Here is an 11,181-nt window from a genome sequence, read left to right on the forward strand (position 1 = left end):
TACCATCTTTAAATCCAGAATCTTATTATATATCGAATCAAATTAGTATAAAATAATATTTAAAAAACAATTACATTTATATAAACGCTATTATATAATATTTAATTGTGAACGAATAAACGCTATTGTATAAAACAATACAATAGCAAAACAAAAAAAACGCTATCTAAAGTGCTTGACCTAAGATGACGGGCGCAGATACAGCGTTTGTCAAAACGCTATCATATTGATAGATAGCGTTATTCCGATATTATTAAAACTCAATATTCTTGCAGTGAAAGTAAGAGTTGGATGGATACAACCTGTGGGTTAGAACCTTTCGGCTCTGATACCAGATAATACACGGCTTGAACAAGGTGTAAGTGGAAAGGTGGAGGTGAATCGAATTGGTCTTTGCCGTCGATTAAACAGTCAATGAAAATGAGTGATGAGAAGAACACAAGTCACATATATTATGGGGCTCTTTGTCACAGCTCTATAACTCACACAAGGGTTCAAGGGGAAATCACTCAAGAACTACTTGTGCTACTCTTTTCTTGCAAACGGCGCAAGAGAAGAAACTGTAGCTTTATTGAACTAGGGGAAAAAATTGTGACTACAAGGGCTGCGTATAAGACGTTATTAGTAGTCGCTCAGCCTTGACCTTCAAGGGTCGAGATTTAATCTAAAGTTCTAAAGAATTAAGATACAAAAAATAAAAGAAAAAGATAAAAAAGGAAACTCGCGTGTTCGCTCAAGTGAGACCCGCTACACAAGTCAGAGGTTTTAATCTCAACTCTCTAGGACTCTAGACTCAAAAACAAAGACAAATGTCGTGGAGAGTTACTACAACAAATTAAGAGAAAATGGAAACAATGAAAACCGAACTTACCTTGTTCAAGGGGATTAGAGGCCACGTTGAAGTCGTGTGTTTGCTCGCTTCTTTTTCTTCGTGTTTCTTGTTTGGCGTGTGTTCCTTAGTTGGTAGCAAGTCTTAGTGATATTCTTGCTCATCCTCGTTGTCGGAATCATCAGCTCGCTTGTCTCCCTCTCCGTGTTGTTGGCCACCATGATTGTCTAGTTGTTCAGTTATAAAATCATCACTTCCTTGATGATTTTTTATGCTCATGTTGTTGGTTATGGCTGTTGGTTCGTTGATGGTGCTAAGAAGTGTCTCAATGGCTTCATTGAACGTTTGTGGGAGTCTAAGTTTGATTTTGAAGTTTCTGTGGTTGATGGCAAATCCCTGGTGGCTGTGCCAGAAGCTATTCAGAATGATTCAACACCTCTGTGGGAGGATTTTCTCATTGGGCTGTTTCCTTCGGACGCGCCCCATGTGGCCAAGATCCATGTCATTGTGAACAAGATATGGAACTTGGGTGACAAGAACATTAAGATTGATGTCTATAAAGTGAATGATTCCACTGTCAAACTCTGGATTCGCAATACCTCTGCTAGGCTGCGTGTGCTGCGACGAGGTATGTGGAACATATGTGTTTTGCCAATGATCGTTTCTAAGTGGACCCCAATATTGGAGGACGCTCAACCAGATATCAGAACGATGCCGTTGTGGGTTACTATTAAACATGTTTCTCACTCGCTGTTCTCGTGGGGTGGCCTAAGCTTTCTAGTGGGTCCGGTGGGGGAACCTAAGAGGTTGCGTCCGGATACAGAGCTTGTTACTAGCTTTGAGGATGCAAAATTTTTTGTGGAGGTAGATTTGATGCAGGAACTTCCAAAAACTTATTTCTTTAAGATTCGTGATGAAGAAGTTTGTGTAGAGTATGAGTACCCTTGGCTGCCTCAACGATGTGGATTTTGTCGCAAGTGGGGGCATTCTGATGATGGTTGTTTGGCGAAGTTAGCAAATCCTGCTACTTCTCCGGCTAGGATGAAGGCTGTTGAGGCTACTGGCCAGTCTCCTCCTTTGGGTTCGGAGCTAGGACAGCGGAACTCGATGAACACTGATTCGCATCTGGCAGTAGTTGAGCCTTCTAATGGGGCTGTTGTGGGGACGGGAGATGCTGCTCTGGTAGAGTCCTCTGGTTTGTTGGATGAGACTCAAAATGTTGCTCCATCGGAAGGGGATTGGACTCAAGTTACCACCTCTAGGGGTAAGAGTTCGCAAAATCTTAAGAAGCAACTGTTGTTTGGTCAGGTTCGCATCGCTTCTCCAACACGTTTTGATGCTTTGCGGGATGCAAAGGATGGTGAGATTATCCCAGATACAAGCAGAGTTAAGGTTGAGAAGTTTGCTCTTCCTCCGGTTTCTGATTCTGCAAAAGAGACGGTTCTTTCAACAGTCCGCAAACCGCGTGCTTCTAAGAACCCACCAGCTTCTAAGGACCCTGTTGTTGTGCGTGTGCAACAGCCTCAGAATTCCAAGAATGCGCATAAGTTTCTGGCAGACTCCTCTCAAAAAGCTAAAGACGTCGTGCCGTCTCTAGCAACCTCAACAAGCGGAACCCTCATAAAAACCATTAATGTCGGGTTTCTTCTGGAACATTAGAGGATTAAACAAATCAAATAAGCATGATGTTGTCCGTCAATGGATTCGGAAGAATGATTTTCAGTTTGGTTGCCTTTTAGAAACAAAGGTAAAGGAGCACAATGTGGCTATGGTGCTGCGGAATACTTTTGGAAATTGGACTTTGGCTTCTAACTATGGGTATAGTCTCCTTGGGAGAGTTTGGGTTCTTTGGAATCAAAAAACCAAGCTGCAAGTTGTGTTCAATAGTGGGCAGCTCATTACTTGTTCTGTTAAACTCGGAGACACTTGTGAGGAGTTCTGGTGTTCTTTTATTTATGCACGTAACACTGCTGAAGAAAGGAAAGAGTTATGGTCTCATCTTAAGCTTCAACATGATCTTGCTTCGTTTCAGGGTAAGCCATGGATGTTATTCAGGGATTTTAACGAAACAATTGATATTGAGGAGCACTCTAATTCTGCTATTGCTCCTTTTGTTACATCGGGAATGTGTGACTTCCAAGAAACTTTACGGCATTGTGCTCTTTCGGATATGAAGGCCACAGGTCCGCTGTTCACTTCGTCCAACAATCAAGAGAATGGTCCACTCTGCCAAAAACTGGATCGCGTCCTGTTCAATGTGGACTGGCCGCAGGTTTTCCCTAATTCTTACTATGTGATGGAGGAGGGGGGGAGGGGGGGGCTGTTCTGATCATCTTTGTGGCAGGATTTGTCTTGGCTCGGAAATGCAGCGGAATAAAGGTCCCTTTAAATTCACAAATGTCATGGCTTCTCAGCCTGATTTTATGTCGACTATAGAAGATTACTGGGGAGATTCTCCTGCTTTATACCACTCCACCTCCTCGCTCTTTAGGTTGAGTAAGAAACTGAAGCACTTAAAGCCTCTATTAAGGACTCTCAGCCGTAACAAATTAGCTGATATCTCTCGTCGAGTTTCAGTCGCCTATGAGGATCTATGTGCTAAACAACTGGCTGCTTTATCGAGTGCTTCGTCTCAAGATATTGCAGATGAAGTTCTTGCACATGATAGATGGGAGAGAGTTTCAGGTTTGGAGGAGAGTTATTTGAAGCAGAGATCCAAGTTGCATTGGTTAAATGTTGGGGATCAGAATAACAGAGCATTTTATTCTGCAATCAAGGAGCGTCACACTCTCAACTATATCCATGAGATCACTGATCCTAGTGGTTGTTGTCTTATGAATCTTTTTGATACTAAGGCTGAAGGTGTGTGTTTCTTCTCGCATTTACTCACCTCTACGCCTCCTGAGTTCACGGGCATCTCTGTTGCTGATTTGTAGTCTTTATTGTCTTTTCGGTGTTCTCTGCACCAACAAGATTTCCTCAATAGGGATGTCTCGGCTGCAGAGGTCAAGAAGGTGCTCTTTTCAATGCCTTTGAATAAATCGTCAGGTCCTGATGGCTATACGGTGGAATTTTTCAAGGGTGATTGGCGTGTTCTAGGCTCTGATCTAACTATGGCTGTCCAATCTTTCTTTGAGTTTGGCTTTCTTCTGAAGGGTGTCAATGCAACGATCCTGGCTCTTATCCCAAAAACGCCTTCTGCTTGTGAAATGAAGGACTATCGTCCGATATCCTATTGTAATGTATTGTATAAGATCATCTCGAAGCTTTTAGCAACTCGTCTCAAAACCATCTTGCCAGATTTCATTGCACCAAATCAGTCAGCTTTTGTCGAAGGCCGGCTTCTGATGGAGAATCTGCTTCTCGCCACTGAGCTTGTGAAAGACTATCATAAGGAGGATGTGTCTTCAAGAAGTGCTATGAAAATTGATATTTCTAAAGCATTTGATTCGGTGTAGTGGTATTTCTTACTGAATGTGCTCACAACGCTTAATCTCCCTCCCACATTTATTCATTGGATCAATTTGTGTGTGTCTACTGCCTCCTTCTCGGTTCAGATCAATGGGGAGTTAGCAGGGTTTTTCAAAGCGAGCGAGGTATGCGTCAAGGCTGCTCTCTCTCTCCATATCTTTTTGTGATCTGTATGAATGTTTTATCCTCCATGCTTGACCGACCAGCTACGGTTCGACAGTTTGGCTATCACCCTCGTTGTCGTGGTATGAGTCTCACCCATCTCTGTTTTGCGGATGACATAATGGTTTTCACAGATGGCAAGGTTTCTTCTTTGGAAGGGGTTTTGTAGGTATTTAAGGACTTTGCTGCATACTCAGGTTTAAGTATCAGCTTGGAGAAATCAACTTTGTTCTTAGCAGGGGTTTCTGGTCGTGACCGTGAAGTGATTTCAGGTCAGTTCCCTTTTGCGTCAGGTTCCTTACCTGTTCGCTATTTGGGGTTGCCGCTGCTCACTAAGCGAATGACGCTACATGACTGCCTTCCGCTTATTGAGAAGATCCGATCACGCTTTGCCTCATGGAAGCATCATGCTCTTTCTTTTGCAGGGAGGTTGCAGCTTCTCAGCTCTGTTATTGCAGTCTCACTAATTTTTGGGTCTCTGCGTTTCGTCTCCCCAGTGTGTGTGTCAAGGAGATTGTACGTATTTGTGCAGCTTTTCTCTGGTCTGGACCAGAGCTTAATGCAAATAAGAACAAGCTTGCTTGGGCTGATGTGTGTATGCCTAAACAGAAAAGAGGACTTGGCTTGAAGTCGCTACTGGCGGTGAACAAAGTAAGTTGTTTTAAACTAATATGGCGTATCACTTCGGCAACTAATTCTCTATGGGTTAACTGGATCAAACGTGAGTTACTGCGTTCGGCATCCTTTTGGTCGGTTAAAGACTCCACCACCAAGGGATCCTAGATGTGGAAAAAGCTCCTCAAATATAGATTGCAGGCTCGGGAATTTCACATAATGGAGGTTGCGAATGGTATTTCGGTATCCTTTTGGTATGATCACTGGTCCTCGCTTGGGCGGTTACATGACCTTCTTGGGGAGCGTGGGTTTATTGATATGGGTATTCCGGCTAATGGATCTGTTTTTATGGTTTTGCAAACGCATACAACACACCACCATCGTTCGGTTCTGCTGAATCGGCTGGAAACAGAGATCACTCATTTGCGTGTCCGACGAGATAGTGCAGTTGAGGACAAGGCTCTTTGGCGACGTTCGGATACCATGTTCTTGCCTAGTTTCTCTACTTCCAAGACTTGGCAGCAGCTTCGAGTTGCAGGCTAACGAGTCAGTTGGTATAAGGGGGTCTGGTTTTCTAACTCGATCCCAAAACATGCTTTTATACTCTGGCTTGCTGATCGGAGTCGACTTACCACGGGAGATCAACTGTTAGCTTGGAACAGGGGAGTGAACCCTGGTTGTGTGTTCTGCACGGTTCCTTTGGAAACACTATCGCACCTGTTTTTTGGCTGCCCTTACATTGCTCTGATCTGGCAGGCTCTTTCCCGTCTGCTTCTGTCTCGACATTATACCGGTTGTTTTACTCATATTCTGACTTTGCTCTCTGGTCCCACACTTAAAAGCACTACCAGCTTCCTCCTGCGTCTTCTCTTCCAGGTTGTGGTTCACACAATTTGGATGGCGAGGAATCGGCGGCGGCACGGTGATATGTCCATCACGCCTGAGCATCTAATCCGGTATCTCGACCATTTGATTCGTAATAAACTCCTCACCCTACAGAAACGGACATCTAATTTTGGAGATGGCCTCCAGCTTTGGTTGTCAACACGCATTTAACGTTTTATGTATCTCATTTTAATCTTTCAGCTGTGTTTGGTATAAGGATGCATTTCATGTAAAAAAAGAACGTTTTTTTTTGGTTTGAATATATTTTCACGTTCATTCAAAAAAAATAAAATAAAAATAAAATAAAGAACACCTAATTTATTTCTTTATATATTTAACAAAAATAACACCTAATAAAGTTCTAGTTTTAGTTCTCATATTACTGAATGTATATTATATATATATATATATATATTTTTTTTTCATATTTGATATGAACTATGCACAAAGGTTTGTAATCCTGTAGCGTCTATTGATTTTTATAGAAATACTTGATATGAACTATGCATTGATCGGTCTGTTTACGCCACATCAAATTTGGTTGTCAAAATTAGATTGTTCGAGATTCGTTTTTGATATGCTACGAAATTAGATTGTACACTTTATTTTTTCAATATTATCGACGCGAGTTGACTGGTTAATGATACGTGTTTCTAAAAACGTTAAACTTCAAGAGAATCAATGCACTTTTGTAAAATTCAAAGATGTTCTATGATGACAACAAATATGCCCATGTATGGTTTTTTGCCATGTATCAAGACATTCTTAGTCAACGTTTTTCTTTATGTAAAAGATAATTTTTATCTTTCAACATTTTTATTTGCTTCCCAAAATGGAAATTGACAAGCAAATATCGTTTATAACAGTAGATTCTCAAAAATGAATCAAAATTTTAAGAAATTAAAGGGAAATAATATTTTAAGAAATTAAGAGAAAAAAATTATGTATTGGAAGAAAAAATATATGTAAAAGAATGTCATAGTTGTGTATATTATATAATATATAGAAGATCATGGACCAAATAAAACATATGACCACACTCTTAATAAACAAAGTTTATATTTCCCATTGGATCTAATTTTCTTATAATATAATTGAGCCATACCTGCTGAACGGTTGTCCTCCAGCACAATGATAACTCCAACCAACTTTTATTTTCTGTGATAAAATAGTTTAAAAATAACAACTTATGATGTAAATCAATTAAAAAAACTTTAACTCCTGAACTAAAGAGTGTCAATTGAATCAGAAAAAAAAAACAATATTAATATAACAACAATAAGCATGGGCTGTCTTGATTTTGACGCTCTTTGATCTGTGAAAATCACACGTCAATTTTTTAACCCTCCCATATGACATTTTGCTTATTTTTCTATTTCTTTGGTTATTGTGTTATACTATAAAGTTTTCTTATAAATAATAAATATTTTGCTTTTTTCCTCGATAGTGAAATGAATCGTCCAAAAAATAAAAAGTTGAAGCTGATGAAAGTAGTTTGACCCCTCCACATCTTCCAACTTGGTACTTAGCTTTGCTCACACCACATGCTCCCTCTCTGTCTCTTCTCTCTCTTCTCTCTCTCTTCTCTTTTCATTTTCTCTATCTCTCTAGTTCTTCTCTCTCTCTCATGTTAAGGCAACAAATGGAAGCTTTACTCTATTGACGACGAGATCCTTCTCTAATTGTCAGGTACCCATCTTTTATTTTTGTATAATTTGAATTATGCTTTTGGTTTCTTGCAAATCTTATAGACCCTAAAGTAGATATTTTTGGTATTTACTTAGCTTGAGAAGATGAAAAAAAAAAGGCTGTGAAAGAAATGATAATATTACCATAAATGGTGAGACATCCATTGTATCATTTGCGGCTGAGATTTTGCTACTTTATTATTTTTCTCCCTATCTCCATTTCCATTTTTATTTTCACTACCTACAAAATAGCATCACAATCATTCATGGAAAGTAAAAAAGTGATATCTATTGATGAAATCTAAAACCCTAATATCCCTTTTTTTTTTGTTTTGCAAAAAATCCAACTTTTTATTCTCTACAAGGTTTAAAAACAAATGTTGCTCTTTCCCATTAGTCCTATGGATCTCATTCCCCAAATAAATTGTGTAAATAAGGTTATATAGCCAAAAAAAGAAAATAAACTTTACTGGGTTTGGTTCATGATCTCTTAGGTTTTTGTAAATTACTGATTTGGTTAGATGTGTTGGTGAAAAAGTAGATACCTTTTGGTAAGTTTGAAGTATATAGTATACCAAAAATGTTACGGAATGTAATATATATTAAAGGGATGATTTTGACAGTGAGTAGTTAAATTCCGCATCTGTAAACAGCTTTTGATAATGAAATGGTGAAAGAGGGGTCCTACATCTTGAAGGGTTTTTGCCCCCACAATCCAATGAATGTGAATTATTGGTGAGCAAAATAAGGTTGTGATGATAAAATGATGCTATCTTGTCTTGTTTGCTGTTGTTATAAATGTGGATGATAATTGTGTTGGTGGTACTCTAAACTTAAAAAAGAAAATAACAGAACATTTCTCTGCTTCTTCTTGGGATTCCATAAGTCTTTTGAGGTATGTTTTATGGTGTCTGATATGTTGATTCTGTGTCCTTTTATCTCTGTAAATAAACAGAGAAGATAAATGAGGAAGTTCTCCTACGTTTGAAGTTTGTTTTGATTTGCTTTTAGACTAAGTATGGTTCTATAGTATAAAATAGTGGAAGACTTAGGAGCTTGTTAGAGATTTTTCTTTTCTTTTTTTTGTGTGTGGTGATTCTCCTTAAAATCATATGGTTATTAATCAGAAAGCAAATCTCTCATTTATTTCTCAAGAAAAGGATGAAAGAGTATAGATATTTGGCATGAACAACCAGAAGGTTTTGTGATAGAGAACCCATGAGACTTTCACTGAGACATCTCAATCTGTAACCTTACTTATCTATTCATGCCAAAATGATTTGCTCTGCAAGACTTATCACAGTTTTAGCTCTTTACTTAAGAAATATGTTCTGTTGGTTTCATTTTTTCTTCAATTGTTTTGGTTTAAGTTGGACTTGAGTTATATCACCTTTTAGTTTCTAGCAGAGTGAAGAAATAGACTCAAGTATTCTGTTCTAGAATTGTCATATTCTCTTTCATATATAAGTAGGCTCTAAAAAGAATTCATTTTGGTTCTCTGTTATATTTTTCCTGCATTTTCTGGTTAGTTTCTTATAAACTTTTTGGATTCTTTCAGATTTGGTGGTCAGTGTCTGATGGAGTGTAATGCAAAGCCACCGTTGCAATGGGAATGGGAAAATTTAATATCTTTTGGTGCTTCATCAGCTGAAACTCCTAGAAAGATTAAACCAATGGAGTGGGAACTTGATGGGTTTGATTGCACCTCTCTGTACTCTTCAAGCTTTGCTGCGGTAGCTTATGGAGGTAGTTCAGGTTCTGACATAGCTCATGCTTTCTCCAAAAGCTCAAAGTCAGCTTCCATTAGCTCTTCATCAGCTGAAGTGAGAACATACAATTTTACATCAGAAGCTGGTGAAAGTCTTCCAGGAGAATTAGGCAGCAGTGAAGAGTTTGCCAAGGGAATCAATACTTCTCCAAGTCTTGAACTATCCTTTGGCTCTGGTGATCCGGTTCTCGGTTTAAAGCTTGGTAAGCGAACATACTTTGAAGACTTTTGGGAAGTGGAAAATGCGAAAGGTTTAGGACTTCCAGTGAGCCTCGCGTCATCTTCTGTTTCTCCGGTGAAGAAAGCAAAACCCATTTCTCAGAGGTTACAAACCCCTCACTGTCAAGTTGAAGGTTGTAATATTGATCTCTCATCAGCTAAAGACTATCACCGTAAACACCGGATTTGTGAAAACCATTCCAAGTTCCCTAAAGTTGTCGTGAGTGGCGTTGAGCGTCGGTTCTGCCAACAATGTAGCAGGTAAAAGCTATAGTATATCTCTAGAGAAGAAGTGGTTTAATCAGTAGCAAAGCGTTTATGATTTTTTTGGTGTATAAAGGTTCCACTGTCTCTCTGAGTTTGATGAGAAGAAACGTAGCTGTCGCCGGCGTCTTTCAGATCACAATGCAAGACGTCGCAAGCCAAATCCTGGGAGGACATATGGTATATACAACAACCACTTATTAGCTTCTCCTTGTATGAACTCTGAAATTGGCTATAGTTTAGTTATATAGCATTAGTTATTTTCTTTTTGGCGAGTTGGAGATGGTTTTGTCATTATGTGTATGCAGATGGGAAAGCACAAGTGGATTTTGTATGGAACAGATTTGCACTTATCCATCCAAGAAGTGAGGAAAATTTTCTATGGCCAAGTTCGAAGCCCGTACCATCAAGAGGGTTAATGCAGCAACCTACAAAGACCGAAACTTCCAATAAGCCATTCACCCAGCACTGTGGATTTGGATTGTTGGACCACAAAACCAAAACCGCAAGAGCTGAGTTACTCAGTAAAGGTTTGTGATCTCTTGAGAGTTTCGAATACATGGTTCATCTTGTATTTGTAATCTTGATGATTCTTTTGTGTTATGTTGGTCTTCAGAAAAGGTCACAATCTCTTCACACATGGGTGCTTCTCAAGATCTTGATGGTGCTCTCTCTCTTCTGTCAAATTCAACAACATCATGGGACCAACCGAGACGTTTTTCCCTTGATCACCATCCTACAAGCAACCTCCAATCCGTGGCTCACCGGTCTGTGACTCAACTCAATTCAGTGTCCAGCTATTGGCAGCCGGATCCACCGGCAGTTGATGGCCCAACCACTCAGCATAGAAATGGGATAGGCCACTTTAATGAGAACTACTTCAGCTTGAACCAGTTCTATAACTAAATATGTATGAATGCCTTCAAATCCTAATAAGATATTTTATGTTAAGGATTAGGCAAAGCCAGTGTTAAGTTAAGATTGGAGCTGTGAAACTTGTAAGACACCAAATCCTCTCTTCTTCTGTTTTGTTCAAGTATTTTGCATGGGTTAGAGAGCTTTGACAATTGTTTTAATCTTGATGATGTAGCAACTACTACTAAATTGATTAAACGCATGATATAACATGTTAGTTATATAGGATACAAGGATTATAGCAAAATTTTACTTGCTGAGATCATATGCCTAGAATTAGATGTATTATTGTTCGTAGTCCTCTTACAACTACAAGTATTATATTTGAGGTTTGATTAGCGTTTTTAGTTTCGTAGTTCCAGAGT

At 39.2% G+C, this 11,181-nt stretch overlaps 1 protein-coding gene across 3 annotated transcripts; it reads left to right on the forward strand.

The window, feature by feature from the left end:
• Window positions 7,464-10,979, forward strand: LOC104725141 (squamosa promoter-binding-like protein 2). 3 transcript variants are annotated; one of them, XM_010443747.2, is made up of 6 exons: window positions 7,464-7,651; window positions 8,304-8,385; window positions 9,209-9,898; window positions 9,978-10,081; window positions 10,210-10,431; window positions 10,518-10,979. In XM_010443747.2, exons 3-6 carry the CDS (start codon window positions 9,228-9,230, stop codon window positions 10,805-10,807), a joined length of 1,287 nt encoding a protein of 428 aa, XP_010442049.1. In that variant the 5' UTR covers window positions 7,464-7,651; window positions 8,304-8,385; window positions 9,209-9,227; the 3' UTR covers window positions 10,808-10,979. The 3 variants fall into 3 exon arrangements, with proteins under 3 accessions (XP_010442049.1, XP_010442047.1, XP_010442048.1); XM_010443745.2 differs by lacking the exon at window positions 8,304-8,385 and having other exon boundaries at window positions 7,469-7,651; XM_010443746.2 differs by lacking the exons at window positions 7,464-7,651; window positions 8,304-8,385 and adding an exon at window positions 8,435-8,545.

The sequence above is a fragment of the Camelina sativa genome, chromosome 11, assembly GCF_000633955.1.
Source record: "Camelina sativa cultivar DH55 chromosome 11, Cs, whole genome shotgun sequence".
In the NCBI taxonomy this organism is placed as follows: domain Eukaryota; kingdom Viridiplantae; phylum Streptophyta; class Magnoliopsida; order Brassicales; family Brassicaceae; genus Camelina; species Camelina sativa.

What these genes read in the sequence shown, in the direction of transcription:
- LOC104725141 (XM_010443747.2), top strand. Translation starts at nt 9,228, where the DNA reads ATGGAGTGTAATGCAAAGCCACCGTTGCAATGGGAATGGGAAAATTTA. An exon ending in AAATCCTGGGAGGACATATG is followed by an intron (nt 10,082 to 10,209) that starts GTATATACAACA and finishes ATGTGTATGCAG; the next exon opens with ATGGGAAAGCACAAGTGGAT. An exon ending in AGCTGAGTTACTCAGTAAAG is followed by an intron (nt 10,432 to 10,517) that starts GTTTGTGATCTC and finishes GTTGGTCTTCAG; the next exon opens with AAAAGGTCACAATCTCTTCA.